Consider the following 16,949-nt stretch of genomic DNA (forward strand, 5'->3'; position numbering starts at 1 on the left):
TGGGCTCTCTGATCTCCTCCTCTGCAGCTTGCTTTGTGCCTCCATGGGAATCACAAGCAAGCCTTCTGGTGCTGTGTGTTCATCTGAGGGGCTCTCTCTTCAGGCAAGTGTCAGAAGTTGCCTCCACATCTATTCTAATTTTGAACTTTCCCTTGCAGCTCAGTTTACCTGATTGTTTTCTGAAATGTCTTTCTTTGTGGGTTGTTTTCCCAGTCTGGAGCAGGTCAGCCTCTGCAGACTTGCAGGAGTTTTTTAAGACTTGCCATTTATTCTGTGCTGGAGATTTTCCTGGGATTGATGTTTGGGGTAACAGAGCCTCCCTTAGATGAAGTGTCATTTGCTCTTTTTGTGAGTGCCAGTGTCACTGACTTCAACTGCATCTGGTAGGCAGCACATTACAATAAAGAAAAGATCTCTGTTTCAGAGCAGTCATCATTTTTGTGCTGTAGGGTAAAACATTCTCCATCCCACACAAAGCCTGAACAAACATGCTTTATGCAGAGGACTCTGAGGAGCTGCAGGGATGGAACTGAAAATCTGGTGACCTTGAAACAAGTGGTTGTTCATTTTTAATAGAAGATACACAGGCTAGATACAGTCTTGAGACAGAGTGCACCCTGAGCACAAGGATTTGCTCTCATGTCTGCCTTGGGGAAGCAGGATCACAATGCAACTGATTAAACTTTTTAAGGCAGTCAGGCCAAGACTGGGTGATCAAAAACCACATGACTCTGACCCCCAAAACTATGAGATAACGTTAAATATAATATTGTTGATGAATGTAATAATGAACACTGATTTGTCTTGTGCTGTGTGAGCCTCTAGCAGGCACTCTAGTCAACTTGGAGCTTTTTTCAAAGATAAAAAACACTGCTTAACAATAAAATCCAGGAGCTTCATGAAATCATGAAAAGATCTGGAAAAAGCCCTTTGCAATAAATTCACAAGAGCTACCAAGTAATACTGGTACAGTGAGAGATGTGTCCAGCTTCCCTCCTTTCTAGCACAACAGATCTACCAGTGTCAAGTACTACAACCCAGTAGTTCACAGGTGAACTAATCTTTTATTCTCTGGAAATTAAGAGCAGAGCTTCCTCACACCTCACTTCTTCTTTCTCCCCATTGCTTGATGGGGTAAAGGCTTCCCTTCCTACTCCCTGCTGTAGCCATACAGCCAGACGGCTCTCCACACCCCAGCAGAGCTGGAAAGAGCTGCTTTGCAGCTATCAGAGACCGCTTCAGTTACCTGGAATCGGTGGAAGTCTGTTGGTTTGAAGTCATTAGGTGAACAGCCACACCAGTCAACAATGTGCTTGTACTGACACTTGCAACCGAGTTTTCGGTTCCAGTTTGTGATGCGCAAGTTGTTGTCCACCATGGATTCACAGTAGGGGCTATTTTCCAGAACAGTGTGAAAGAAGGACTGCAAGAAAGAGTGAGCCCATCAGTACATTATTGATACTTTAGCTCCTCAGACTTCCATTTTCTCTTTCGCTTCACCCCATGGGCCCAAAGCTAATGCAGGTGACTTACTTTATTTTGAAATTACAGAATTAACAAACTCTGTTGTTCTGCCAAAAATGAAAAGCACTCTACATATATGCATTACATAGAGTATGAAAAGATCACAACACACTAGAGACCCAGCCAAACTGTAATAACATACAGTTGAGGCCTTGGTACAATAACCTGGCAGAGAGTAATTGCAATGACTAGCTTTGGGCATTGGGAGTCCAAATGACTCCAGGAAAGGCATCAGTTCCAGCAATTACTTTATTTTTATTTCAGCTGAATGAGCAATTCTAAGAAATTCCCTTTATTTCTCTTCTGTAAGTTACTGTCTGCTCCAACAGACTTAAGACTATTTTCCTGAGAAATGTGTTAATGACATATCTCAAGTTGTTTCCTAAGACAGTTCTCAAACCTTCACCATCACCCTGGTTACTGTGAACAAAATACAGTCCCTTCTGTAGGTGTCTCTATCCCCAGCACTCTGAAATGCATTGCTAGTTGAATGGTCTTGTTCTGAAATTTTCTGAAAGTTTACCCCAGGCACCAGAAGGACATTCTGCCTCCTGAAATCATAAGTCTTTATTTGCTGACTCAAGGCAGCAAGGAATTCCTATTGGGCTATCCTAATTATATCATCATCATCATATCAGCTATTACATAAATCATGTGTCATTGGGACTGATACAGCAGATTAACAGGTGAGTAAAGGCAGGCTGATTTTAAGAAATCAACTATGTATCTTGCAAAGAAAACCTTGTAGAGAGAAGCTATACAATATGATCAAATTTAGCAAGAGATTTTTAGAGCAGTGACTTCTCTTTAAAATCAGCAATAGTAAGACCTATAAATAACCAGCATCACATTAGCATGGCTGCCCCCCAAATAATCCCCCTACCCTTTTTAATGTTAAATGACAGCCCAGTGAATATGGATTTTATGCTTGAACTGTTTGGTTAAACCCATAGAGGCATCCATTCTCATTCAAGCGAGAGGAAAAATAACCCTACCCAATTACCCATTGCCCTGTGTCCTTTTATAATGATACAGAAATTTCTCCTAGATAATGGATGAAAAGGTTATCAGAGTTGAGAGAAAAGGTAATTTTTAACAGAAATGGGATTAAAGCAAGATTACTGAACATGTGTGTGGAATAATAAACCCCTATCAAGAGATGACAATCACTGCCTCCACCTCAAGCTAATAAGCCAAGATTTGCAAGATTGGTCTCATCAATTCCTCAATATTCAGGGGCCTGTAGCAAGGAAGCAAGTTATCATTTTACAGACAGTCCTCAGGTCTTCCTTGGGATGTCTGCTGCTCTGGGAGCAGAACCAGACAAGCCAGGGGAGAGGTGTACCAGCTAGGGCAGGTGTAGCACAGCCTGAGCCTCACCAGGCTCCCTGCTCTGGAGGTGAGGCACATCTCCCTGGCACACTGCCACATTCTAGACGAAAACCTGGCCTGGTGGGCACTGCCCTTCTGCGTCACTTGTAGCCAGAGCAGTTCCTGAGTGATCTAAATGGTTTGCGACTGTGCCTTCTAGCTGAGTTCTGAACTGAACAATAAACCTTTGTTTGTAGGGGTTTTATTTTTAAAGAAAAGGGCTGGATAATAGGAGGGAAAGCTACTTAGGAAGACAGTTCAGCATCTCTAAGAGCCTTCAAAGGCTTTGTGGAGAAACAATTTGCAAGCAAAGGGCAGCTGGATTTTTGGTTGCTCAGTAATAGATTAATAGGCTTGAAAGTATAAAACAAAGCCACTCCTTGCAAAGAAGTCCCAGAAACAAACAAAGCAACTAAACAACTGCAAAAGATGTTCCAACACTAAAGGGCTTATTTGTCAAGGGAGTAAAATTCTCATTACCCACTGTGATATGATCCAAAGCCCACTGGACCCAGGCAAAAGCCCCTCTGACTTCGGTGATCTTTGGGACAAGTAAAAATGTTGCAGTTTTGAACACTGAGAGGGATTGCTTTGAATTCACATACCTCAGCAGGAAGCAGAGTGTAAGAGTAAAACCTCTTCATCTTTGTTACCAGATCATCATTTGAAAAAGTAACATATTCCACAAACTTCCTGTTCAGAAGAAACCAGTCTGACCCTCCATCAACTGCGATTCCTTCTGGGATCTTCCTGTCACCCAGGCGCCACATGTGGGTGTCACATTCCAGGAAAAGCCGATCCAGTCCTTGTTTTCTGATAAATCTGAGGGAATACAAAAGCAGTCATTAAAAGTTAATTTGTATTTCGTTATCATCACTAGCTCTATAAATAAAGAAGCTACTTTCTCAAACAAAAAAAGGAAAAAAAGTTCACTTGTTTATATTTCTGTTCTGCTCATAAATAATATAGAGAGGTTTAATAAAAGATTAATCAGTTAGATCAGTTATACATTTAGTTATAGGGGCAAAGACCAACAGATTGCTTTTAAACATCATTTAAACCTTCTGCTGTCCTCAGACAGAACTGTGCAAGTCACAGAGCTGGACGGCATGAAAATCCATAATGTTCATTAACTCTTAACAAACTACTGCAGAAGAACCATCTCATGAACAGGAACTAAACAGAATCTGTGTGATAGTCCTGTCTATATAAAAAGAGTTTTTGGAAAAAAAAAAAAAAAAAGGCAAACCATTCATGAAGGTAAAGTGACCATTTTCTCCTATGTTATTATTCCACATTTTTTTATTTTGGGGTATAGTTAATTAGAAAGAAATACAATTGCATTGCTCTTTGCTGTAGAGTGAGTATGTTCGCTCCATTTTCAAGTGTATGGGGAACAATGTTTTTGTTTTTATTGCTGAACCATAAATAACAAGAGCAACTGCAGAATTGTAAAGTTAATAAAATCATTATTTGAGACCAATATAAGAGGGAAAAAGAGCTGGAAATTCAGTCAGTGTTTGAAAACACTTTGGACTGGATGCCCACACATTTTTTGAGACCATCTGATTCAGGTTTCTATTTGTTATTCCATTTTCAGAATTCTTCCCCAGAAAGGGAAGCAGGACAGTCAGGAATTAGCACACACCTTCACTAGGGGCTGAGTGCTGCTAATAATGGTGAGTTCCTGTGTTGAACATATCCCACACATTCTGAGCAGTAACACATGCCAGCTCACCAGGTTCCATAAGACCAAAGATCTTACTCAGTGTGAGAACTGCAGGCAAGCAGGAGTTGTGGTACATACAGTGAGGAGGACACTGTAAGACCTGTGTTTCCTTCCTGAATGGCACAGAGCTACACCAGGGTTCTTAGAAATGTTTTAGGATTGGGAAGTCAAAAAGACATTTTAGTGGTCTTCAGACACATGCAACCGAAGGAAGTGGAACAGAAATAGAATTTGAAGAATAGCACCAAAGCTTTCTGGACTCCTGCATCTGGAAACATGTTAATTCCACAGGCTAACTCCCTAGTTTAAGTTTTATCCTATACCAATCACAGAACTGAGATGCAATTATGAAATGGTGCATATTAATTTTCAAAAGGACCATAAATGACTTCAGGGTCTATCTCCTACTGATAGCTACGTCTCTTCTCACAGTATGAGAAGAGCAGCTCCTCTGTTAACACAACAGTGCAGAAAATGTGTAGATGAGAGTGGAGAAATTCTTCTTTCCATGAACAAGTTTTTAATTTCATGTTCCATTATGAAGGATAATAGAAAAAGCCTTGCAATTTTAATGCAGTGCTCTGGAATGTAATCTTCAAATTCAATATTTATGCAGTTATCTCCAAATCAAATATTAATGTGCCTGAAAGTTTGGTCATTTATTTATTTCCCTCAAAACTAAATGCTCATTTGAGTTAATTATTTTAAGAAAATAATAGAATTTTATCGACCATATTTAAATAGGATCATAAAGGTTTTTTTCCATGAAATAATTTCTTTCAACTGCTGTCTCTACTAATTTATCACCCTTTACTCTCGTATTCAAACTGAAATTTCTTTGACTGCAATAGAAACCCCCAAACAAAAGCTCCCCACCTGACTATGTAAAAATACCTTCTGCTTACAAACATTCTCAGCCTATTTGCATTCTAGGGGTTAAAGTCAGTGGATAACAGAAAGCTCAGTTATACAACTTTAGCCTTACTGTCCAAAACTGGCAATGGACGAGTACAGCCACACTCAAGACGAGAAGGTCCCAGCAAATCTAGGCTCACATATTTATGCTTTCCAAAATAGTTGACAGGCTCCTTTTTTTTTGTATGTGCACAATTCTATGACTATTATGAGCTAAAGGCTTGGACAAGCAAATTCTGGCATATGGAGTGAAATAAAACACTTATTGGGAGCATCAGTGTTTTCACAACAACTGTCAGTCCTAAAATACCAGTGACAACCCAAAAGGATGCAGGCATTTCTCAGGAGGCTGATCCTCACTGGGCTACTTCACACACAGTCATTGCACCTAAGCAGAATAATGCATGAACACAGCAAATAATTTCCTTTTATCTATGAAGCAATAATTTATAGAAGGGACATTGAAGACACAGCTCTCCAATGGGGAGTTGCTTGCTATCTATCTATGTTCCTTGGGAGCCTAGCGGACCAAATACGTTGTAGATGGGCCAGAAGCTAAATGATCCTGCCTGTGGAGGCAGTGGGCCACCTCAGCAGGCCTGGGCTGTGCTGCTGGCACACAGAGAGCTGAACTGCAACCAAAGTGGAAAAGACGGATCAGGCTTTTTTTTTATTTCCCCTCCAGACTCTCTTCTAGGATGACTGATGCTGCTAGCTACTCCAGCAATAGCAACTTGGGCACTTAGGGAGGGAAGATCTTACTCTAAGCATATTGGATGTTGCCTGAGGGAAAGGTGCTATCTGTATGCCATGTAGGCCTTTTCAAGAAATCAAAAACCCTCAAACACTACAAACAGTCCATAAAGATTCCTGACAAGCCATCCAACAATGCTTGCAGCAGTCATCTCTGAAAAGAAAGATAAGAAGATGGAGGGCAAAAGCACAACCCTACTGATTTGTTTCTAGTCTAATGCTGTATTTCATTAGTTTCTGGTTATGCTCAACGTAATACCAAAACAGTGCATTTTTTGAGGGCATGCCAAGCTTCAGAGAGAAAAATGAAATGCAGAAAATGGTGATTTATCTGTCAAGTCTTCCTCACTCAGGTTTTACAGGACACCGAGCAGATAACTCCCAAATTAAAGTAGAAAAAAACGGATTAGTAATAGCATTTCATTAATCTTAGTCAGTGTGAAAAAACGGAGGCACTTCCTGGCTTCCTGAACTTCAGGCAGGACCAGCCCATGTCTGCCAGCTGCAAATGTACTTGCAGGGCCAATGACATAAAACTGCACCAAGGTATGGTTAGCCAGATACAATGGAGATTGCCATCAGATGAAGATACCTGACCTTTTTCCTGATCTAAGACAAACAACAGGAGAAAAATAATTATTATAATAGAGTCAAGCAAGAGAAAATAACATTTAAACAGGGCTAGGGTTAATAAAAAACATGCCATTTTACCTTATTTCATAGAAGACGCAATCTCAGATATTTTAAGTTTATCCTTAACAAAATTTAACTCTTTCTAAAGAGCCTCCAATTTTGAGGATCCCGGATTACACTTTCAAGTAAGCAGCAAGCACAGCATAAGATGAACACATCCTGCCAGCTGAGCTCAGCAACCAGGCAACTGCATGTGTGAAAGGCGCCGACTGCATCCTGAGCACGTGTGGGTGCAGCCTCAGGGCTTACACGGTTCCGGATGGTTATTTTTATACTGTGTTAAAAAACCCTACTGCCTGCAGGACATGGCCTGTAACATTGAGTGTGGATAGTTAATTGTCCAGACAGCTCATGATTGCAACCCAGCTTAGGGAACTCCTCTTACTTTGTAGTGTATTTAAATATTTATAAATGCATTTCAGATGAGACTCTGGGATTGTATAACACATAAAGCATTTGTAAGATGTTTAGCACACGTTCCTACAACACGAATATAAACACATAGCTGAACTCTTCTTATTATCTCTTTTAACTACTACTAATAGTTAAATAATAAATATTGCTGCACAGTGACTTAATACCAGCAAAAATACCACAATCAAATATCACACTTCTGGATAGTTTTCTCCAAGTCACACTGTACACCACAGCAACTCTGGGAGACCCCCACTCCTGAAGGCTCACACTTAGCAGTACATAACCCAGAAAACTCGGTGCTTTCTGAAGGCTATGAATGAATACAACTTTCTGAAGCATCAAGACTATCAGACTGCTGAACGGTACTTGCCAGTAACTTCATTGCTAAAAGGCTTTTGTCTGTAAATAATATATTTTTAAGGTGAAAAGGTTTCTTCCTGAGCGTTTCCTGTTTCTGGCCTCTTGCCTAGACAACCTCCTATTGACGTTTCACTGTTAACCAGTACATCTACCAGGACTTCATCATCATTACCCACTATACAAAACTATGAATAAGAGTTAAATCAGCAAAATAATACATTACACATCTTAAGTCAATATCAAAGCAAGGATCTGCAGAGCTGGTAGCTCCACTAGTACCATGTCCATGTTCTCCTTAATTTACTTGGAGAAACTCTGCACACTGCTTTGACTCTATCTGCTCCTCTGTTAACTCTCTTTTAGAGAAAAAGTCAGTTTTGGTTTGCAAAGTCAGGTGAACATTTTTATGGATGAGAAATATGAGAGGCTTTTGCCAGCAGTGTTTGCACAGCCACCTTAGAAACGCTTACTGGAGTCAATCAGTCGGGAAGCGTAACTTGCAATTTAGGTGACCAAGTAGGAAGCACAGAACAGTAATTTGACAATCTTGAGTGTAACAGTTTCAACAAGTAATTTGTGAGCAATCTCTAGGGTACAATACATCTCCATAAACCAGTTGACTGAATAATTCTTTGTAATAAGTGAGTTCATAGAACCCAGACCTGCACGGAGCCATTTCCTTCCCTGCCTGCTGCAGGCCAGAAATCCTGGCCTCTACTCAGGATGTGATGAACTTGCAGTTGACTGCAACACAACCCTGACTTCACACCGTTTTCTTGAGTAACTTGATTCTACAAAGAGTTATAGAGGATTAAAAAAATCTCAAATAACTATTGGCTATTAAAGCACAATGTATATACTATTCCAAATAAACATCTGTTTTTCTAAAGATAGGATTTGGCAGCATGTTTCCCAGTACCTCTTTGTTGTGCTGCAAGCCTCCAGGGCTGACCCCCCAATCCCAAAAGAGTTGAAGTTTGAAAAGGAGAACAATGTCAAAAAAGAAACAGCACCTACTTAGTCTGTCAAGATGAGGAAGATTTCCTCCCAGCATGACAGGCAGCATGCAGAAAGCACAGAATACACAATTCCTGCTGTTTCAAAAGGCTATGAAAAAACTCTCAGTAACAATAAAAATGGTGGAAGAAAAGAGAGAGAGAGAAACAAAAAATGTGTCCGACTCTTCTCAGTGGTGTCCAGTGATAGGACAAGGGGCAATAGGTGCAAGCTGGAGCATAGGAGGTTCCACGTAAACATGAGAAAAACCTTTTTCACTGTGAGGGTGACAGAGCACTGGAACAGGCTGCCCAGAGAGGCTGTGGAGTCTCCTTCATTTGGAGACTTTCAAAACCCACCAGGACATGTTCCTGTGTGACGTGCTCTAGGGCATCCTGATCTAGCAGGGGGGTCGGACTAGATGATCTTTTCAGGTGCCTTCCAACCCCTAAGATGCTGTGTTTAAACTGCAGCATGCAAATGTTACGAGGTCAAAAGTAGAATTATTCTCATCTTTAATTCCCTTACTCTGGTGCAAATATTATAAATATAATATGATCATAAAAATCCCCTCATGCCAATGCACAAACAATATCATAAAGAATTTCTCTCTTGACAGGGTTTGCTATAGTGAGATTGGGGTTATTTCAATGCAAAAGCCCAACTCGTAGGTTTAGCACACAAAATGAATTGCTTTGAGTAGCTTTGCCTACTGTGCTAAATGCTCCAAACTTAACAAGGAACACAGGGAAATCTTACTTTTAAAGTCTGATTAGTGTCTGTAATTTGTATCTCTTTCATGTCCTACAATAGAGGAAGGCACCAGAGCTGGTGGAGCAGCCCAGCATGGTGGGTGTGTGAACAGAGGGGTGGCCAACCCTACACCATGGGCTCACCAGCTGCTCCTTGGCAAGGACAGCATGGGCTCCCATCTCAGGAGGACGGGGATTGAATTCAGAGTAGAAAACACAGGTGACAAAGCCACAAAAAGTAAGCCAGCCCTAAGAGATCCAACTAGTGACAGCTGTTCCTGGAACTTCTGTGGGTCTCTAGAAGCCAGGAGGGAAGTCATCATGAGACCAGGCAGTGCTATTGGAAGGATTTCTGATGGTCCACATTATCACAGTTATTTCCAATGTATGCTTAAGCAGTTTTATGCTCAGTGTGCAAATAAATATGGGACAGACAACTGGTCTGCTGCCTCAAATGTCAGACAACATAAGATTTAGATTATTTACAGTATAGCAAAAATGGCACAGTATTTTGATTGGCCTACAAATTACAAGTCTGCCTTGAAATATTATGTTGAACGTGATTGTTCTCAATCAATGACATCCTCACAGAAACCAAATGTCCCTGGTATTTAGGGTATTCCACATGAAATGCTCTTGAAAGCCAATGAATACACACATTTCATCTGGTCGTTATTCCATCTCTATATGGACATAATTAGTTTTTTCAAGCTTTACCAATAGGTGCCTCATACTCTACATAATTTGTTTCTGCTTCTTTTCTATGTAATTTTCTCAGTATATCCATTTAATGCTTCAGTCATATCACATTTTTGCATTATGTTGAAATAAATTCCTCCTGATTCTTTCTTCTCATCCACCTTTTCCTAAGCATTAATTTCCAATGGTTTTGCAAAATCTTACTTTCCATCTTCTAGACATTTCCCTTTCAGAGGAAGTCTTAAAAAAACCTTAATGCTCCCCAATGTGGCAGGCCAGGGAGCAAATTCTTCAAGTGTTCCAAAAATAAAAAAAAACAACAACTCTAAAATTGTTTTTAGTTGTAGGAATCTATTTTTTGCAGTAATGACTCCACTAGGAATTGCCTTGTTTTGACAACAGTTCCATACAGTCCCTCACAAGTACAGGGCTCAAGGGCCACTTTCAAAGTCTTTGCTATGGGTTTCTTTCTATCACTGTTCACTTATGGTGTCTTTTAAGAAACACTGGAACAGATTTTACAAGGACAAAAATATAGTGGCTTCCTCTCATGATCAGGGAGGCCACAACTCAAGTGATTTTGCTTCTTTTTATATAAAACAGGGAGAAAACTGCAAATGATAGTGCTCAGAGATGCAGCATGAATTCACCACTAACAGACTCAGTGATATGAAACCTGACATTTTGCCATCTGTTTGTCTCAAGTGTTTTCTGTAGGAGATTTCTTGTCCCCTCACCTCATCTTCCTCCCAACACCCATGTGACCAAGCAGTCTCTGATCTGGGAACGCTACTGGGCCTGAGCAGCTGAGCTTGAAGCCATCTCCTCTATGTGCTGCTGCTGGAGCAGCTACAGCTGCTGCAGCACCTGCAGGCAGTGCAAAGGGACACCCCTGGCAGAGCACACCTGGGTGTCCACCATGATAGCATCTCATGGGGTGTTTCTACTGTGCTTAATGTCTTGAGATCTGCATACTAGATGACTGAAGAAATGGAAATGGGTATTCAAACTTTCCAAGTGGCTGAGGGCAAGTGTGAGTCACTTCTATAGAGATTTTCAAGCTACCAAATCAGGCCATTGACTAACAATATCTGTCCAACTTAAATGGATGTTCCCTGCCATTATTATTTTATAAAACGTCTCAGGACCACAGATGAAAGGACACAAATGTTACTATTTATACCACTAAACATGAAGTGTGCAGCTCAATGTTCTTAGATAGCAATAAGACCTCTGATTACTGGCACCTCAGATTTTACCCAGTTCCCACCCGCTCCAAGAATTATGACTATTTCAAACCTCCTCACTTAATTCACCTTCCTGAACTGGTGGATGGTCTTGCTTGTATACTCTTACCAAGACCAAAAAACATCCTTTATTGTCCCATGTCAAGACACATAGGTGTTTTTACTGCATCTTCCTATCACCTTAAACCTATTTTTATTTTCTTTTGCATTGACAACTTAGCATTGTTTTCTAAAAGCAAGCAGAAATAAAAGCCCTACAAAGACACAAACTGTCCAGCCAAAGCAGTAAAGGCTTTATAGCTCCCCTAATGCTTAGCATAAAGCAGTAAGGAACACTTGGAAGTTAGCTGTAATGTCTACAATTTTTAAGTGCAGTCTCTTTGCATACAAAACGTGTTGCTATTTCAGTTGCTACTGCTCACGTGCAGTTGTTGGGCTGAACTACTGATGAACAAGAAGTAGATCTTGGGAGTCCGTATGCTTCAGAATACTCAAGTGTTTAAAAAAAAAAAAAAAAGTATGTCTGAGGAAATCTGAGCCAAATGAACCACCAAATACTTCACATGAGCAGCAAGGTATGGGGTCAAGTTGGGTGAGTTACAAAGGGGGTCAAGTTGCACCAAGGGAGGTTCAGATTGGGTATTAGGAAAAAATTCTTCTCTTAAAGAGTGGTGAGGCATTTGAACAGGCTGCGCAGGGAGGTGGTGGAGGCACCACCCCCAGAAGTGTTAAAAACTGGGTAGATGTGTTTCAGGAGTTGGGTTTTGACACTTGAAGGTCTTTTCCAACCTTAATGATTCTATGATTCTAAGGTAAGTGCTGCAGGGACCTAAGTGGTTAAACTACTACAACAGCAGGGATAATATATCAGTTTTCTTTCCTGTTATTTGGGTACTTGCTGGATAATTCATCAATGCAATATGCAGCAGCAGTTAATGTGTGATCAATTTTCTAACCAACCACCAAACCACCATCAACCCACAGTACAGAATGCCAACAAACAGCATGTGCCACAGAGGTAAAAAGGCATGTCTGAAAAGGTGATGAAACGGGTAGGAATCAGCAGAATTGGGCTGTAAGAGGTAGGAGATTTTGGGAATGTGCTCCAGTCCTTCAGGAGTTAAGGTATCTCCAGCCTTTGAGAACTGATATGGGCTTGTGATGCTCCTTACTAAAAGCCCTGCAGTTCAGCAGCACCTCTAAAAGTATCTGGAACCCAGGAGACAACACAACTTTGATGAACAGCATTAATAAGGAGAAAAAACAGAATAAAAGAACTCAGATACACTGCAAATGTTCAGTGGCCTTTTCTTTAGCTGTTTTTATTCTGCCTATAAGCTCCAGATTCCTGTAAGATGTAGCAGCATCCAGCCTTCAATGCATGTTTACACCATTTCCTAAATGACTAGTGTGGTAAAGTTTCTATATAAAAAGACTACACACACACCCTTTTCCCTGCCTGTCACTGAAGATGTCACATTTGACTGTCTTTATATTTTCTAATATACCAGCCAGGTGCTGCTCCTGTCAAAAATACAAATCTTCCAGGTGTTTCAAACTGTAATTGCTTATACAACTACTGGGTTATTCTTTTGCTTTTCATAGTCTAAGACTCTGAAAAGCAAAGAAAATGTGTTGCCCACTAAGTACTATGTAACAACTCCAGACACTGTATGCAATTTCATTTCCTACATCAAGCTCTGTAAGGAAATAATGCTTCTCCAGCTGAGTTAAGGAGCCATTTTCATGTCCATTCCCTCTTCTGTAGCCACTAAAGGAAAATCAGAGTGATGCACTTTTTAATGACTTTGGCATAACTAAAAGAAAACTTCACTCTATAAAAGGAAGCCTGGGTTCTCTCCTTATTTGGCAGTGAAACATGTACTGATTGTGAGCATGGCTGGAATACAAAGTACATAGTAATTGAGCTGTATAAGCATTTCAGTTTTAAGATGGCACTTCTAATCTTTCTTCACTGTATGATCCAAAGACTACAATGACTTAAAATTCAGAGTTTCCAGTTGTTTACCAAGCAGATTTAGACAGCTGAAAAGCTTATTGTTTCAGAGCCATTATTCATCCACAAATTAAAACAAACAAACAAACAAAATTAGCAGCAAGGCTTATATGTTGCTTTTAGTGATGTTTAAATGCTGAGTTCCTTTTTATTAGTTCCCAAGTTTTAAGAAAAAAATCTTGAAACAGCAAAATTATGATTATACATAGGGTGGCAGCCAGTCTACCTACTCCAGTGTCTTCTCCCTTATGGCTTCAGGTGGCCATTTTACATAAAAAATCCTGTTCCAGTCTGTTTTGAGATAGGATGTCCCAAGGGAGATTTCTCCTATTGCCCAACAAATTGGAGACTGCCTTGTGTCCTAAATCCTTTCCAAAAGCTGGTGTTGTTTTTGGTGTTTTTTTTTCTGGTGTGTGTTTTTATTATTATTATTTGGTTTTGTTTTAATTTTTTTGCCAATCTTTAACCTGCAGCTTCTCTTCTAGGCCCCACTAAGCTCTTGGCCATACTATTCTCCTTACAGGGTATTTCTTTTCCATAGAGCTGTGACGAGGCCAAGCATATGGCAAAATTTAGAAAGCAAGTGGAAAAATTAGTAGAGAAAAAATAATAATCTCTTACTCTTAAATGAGCAAGTCACCACATCTGGCTGTGGAAATTCCCCAAGCAAAGGTCACAGGAGGGTGGGAGAATATTGTAAGGAAACACCACTACCCACCTCTTCCTCTTCTCCTCTGGGGACAGTAACTGTAGGCAGCAGGACAGGGGGTGACAGCCCATATGGGCCTTTGGTCTGTATTGCCTGACTGTATTTGTACAAGGTATTTAAGTCCAGAGGATTTAATAATTTTAACTAGAGGGATAAACCTCACTAGCATCACCACAGCTTACACACCTTGGGTGTAAAATGAAAGTCTATTTGAAATTGTGTGTAAAACGGACAGGAGAGATTTCCAGTTTAGACACAACTGAGTTACTGAAACACTAAAACTGAAAGATCAGGCTACAGCTCTTCACAATAGATACCATTTTTCCCTCAACAGGTGAAGTTGGAGCTGGAAATCCACTCACAATAGAAACAGAGGGCTAACACCAAAATTACTGAGAGGCTTCTGCCGCTGCTGGCTTGAGTCATCTCTCCAGTTATCTGGGGAGTTCAGGAGGGGGGAAACTGCTCCAGCTCCCTGACAGAAATTTTGGGGAGCTGCCAAGGGGCAATATGAAAGGACCCATTCAGCCAGTGGTCAGCAGTGGGAGTGCTTATGGGACTCAGTGACAACACAGCCACAGCAGGCAGGGATGGCAAATCTGCACTTGTGTCCCACATTATGGTCCTTGATGCACAGATAATTTATGGTAGGAATCCAAGAAAAAAACAACACAGTTACATGTTGTAATGGGCTAAAAGGTATTTAGTTGTTTCTAGAGTCAAAGGGAACCAATGAACTAATAAATGGGTTGTTGTTTCTGTCAGGTGACAACAAGTGGCACATTAGCTCATTTTATTATTAAATTAATACCAGATTAGTGTGTTTAATTGATCTAAATTGTTCTAACCCAGCTGAAGTTGGCATGTTTGAATGAGTTTGATGCAAGCATGTCATAATTAATTAGTTATTTTCCTTAGCTAGCTTAGGGAATTTGAGAAGAACCAAGTACACCAGAGGAGCAAAAAAGCATAAGAGACTGACTGCTTTGCCCTGGCCATTTTTCTGCTTTAACTTGCTGTCCATCACTATTGCCAGCTAGAGCTGAGCCTGCCACTTTCTCTGACACTGCATTCCCCAAACCAGAGACCCTCCTAGGAAAACTGTCAACTCAAATTTAAATATTATTCCTTACAGTATTATTTTTTATTACCTGCTAATTTGCATGCTCCAGATGAATGCTCATGAGGACTTCATTTAAACAGAAACATGACAGAACTGATAAATTTAGCAGCAAGAGCAAAGGCAGCCAAGAAGTGAGACCTGTGCATTATTCTAACCACCTACTGGGCTGAACTTGTGACTTGGTGTGTCACATTCTCCATGTACACCATCTGAACCGAGGCTTACAGTACGCTTGATGTTTTACAGAATAAAGAGATGACCTGGTGACCCAAGTAGAACAAAACAATATTTTTAGCTGCAAAGCCACTGGGACTCAGCATATGGAGTTGCTGGAACTGTTGCACGACTGCTGTTACAGTACAAAACCAGCAGTGAAGAGGAAAAGAGGAATACTGCAATCAGATTCAAAAGATTTTCCACCTGCAGAGGTTGTTTCAATCTTTGGAAACACAATGTTTGCTCACCGCTTCTCTCTCAAACCACAAACCTGTATTACTGATGTGCTGTGGGAAACACAGCACATCCTCTTCTCCCCAAGATCTGTGCAGTGTTGATGAAGAGGCACACTGATTAAAAAACTCCAAAACTGCAGCAGATCATTAGAACTCTCCAGACACCATTCCCATCCTTGCTAGCATGTGCAGGCTGGTACAGGCTCCCACACCTTGCAGAGATGCTTGCACAGGGCTTTGCTGCACAGGGAAGTGCTGCTGTGCAGGGCAATTACTGCTCTGCAGGGCAATTACTGCCTGCTCCTGAAACACAGATCTGTGCCAAGCCCCAGAAAGGCAGCAAGCATCAGTTTGCTTCATGTCTTGCTCCCCACAAAACCATATTTGAAAACTGACTCTGGGAAGGAGTCATTATGGACCAATAAACTGTCCTCAGGAAAGGGTTTCCTCCTCATTTGCAGACTAGGAATTTCTTCACTCAGATAATGCTGGAAGACCATTGCTATGCAGAAATTCTCAGTGCCATGGTTAAATAAGCTGAGGAAAGGGTCAGCTTACCTTGCGTTGTCCCTCCCATGTGATTTCAAGAAGTTCATACCACGATATCTGGACAGGAATGCTACTAGCTGGTCATTTGTCCTGCAAGAAAAATAACAAAAGATGCACAAATTACACAGTGAAACTACTGTCTAGAGTAATTTCTATACCTATAATTCTCATTTGGGGACCAGCCACAGACTTTTTGAAGGAGGCAGTTGCTGAAAAAAACTTCCATCCTGCTCCAAAACTTCATTGCCTTGCTCTAGCAGGAGTGTACTTGGAAAGAAGCACAGCTTTACTGCATCTTAACACACTTCCTATCAACTCCTGGCAGATGTTTTAAGTACTGTGTGGGTATGCATTAAGCAATACTGCTCAGCACTTTTAAAGTATGAAAATCCAGCTGTGAGATGACTGCGTCAATAGTCCAATTTTACATGCTTTGCTAGATCTTTCCAAGGGAACTTGGTTAAGTGTCTATTGGCATTTTGTTTTCATCCTTGCAACAGAGAAGAGGCCAGAACTGGAATGCATAAAACAAGAGAATTTGAATGTCCAAGTGCCAATATAATTAATATGAACAAAGGATTTTAGAAGGTTAATTCCAATTATTGTGACTGACAATCTGACACCAAGATTTTCAAAATTTCAG

The 16,949-nt window shown here is 40.6% G+C and overlaps 1 protein-coding gene across 1 annotated transcript in view; it reads right to left on the reverse strand.

Annotated features, from left to right (window-relative positions):
* The window catches only part of XYLT1 (xylosyltransferase 1), a 193,141-nt gene that overhangs the window by 26,287 nt on the left and 149,905 nt on the right, over positions 1–16,949 (reverse strand). The window contains exons 5-7 of the mRNA XM_051632422.1: positions 16,316–16,396; positions 3,501–3,717; positions 1,247–1,423 (exon numbers count right to left, since the gene is read on the reverse strand). Coding sequence (XP_051488382.1) covers positions 1,247–1,423; positions 3,501–3,717; positions 16,316–16,396 — 475 coding nt within the window. The remainder of the gene's footprint in view (positions 1–1,246; positions 1,424–3,500; positions 3,718–16,315; positions 16,397–16,949) is intronic.

Source organism: Apus apus, chromosome 14 (genome assembly GCF_020740795.1).
Source record: "Apus apus isolate bApuApu2 chromosome 14, bApuApu2.pri.cur, whole genome shotgun sequence".
NCBI classification, from domain to species: domain Eukaryota; kingdom Metazoa; phylum Chordata; class Aves; order Apodiformes; family Apodidae; genus Apus; species Apus apus.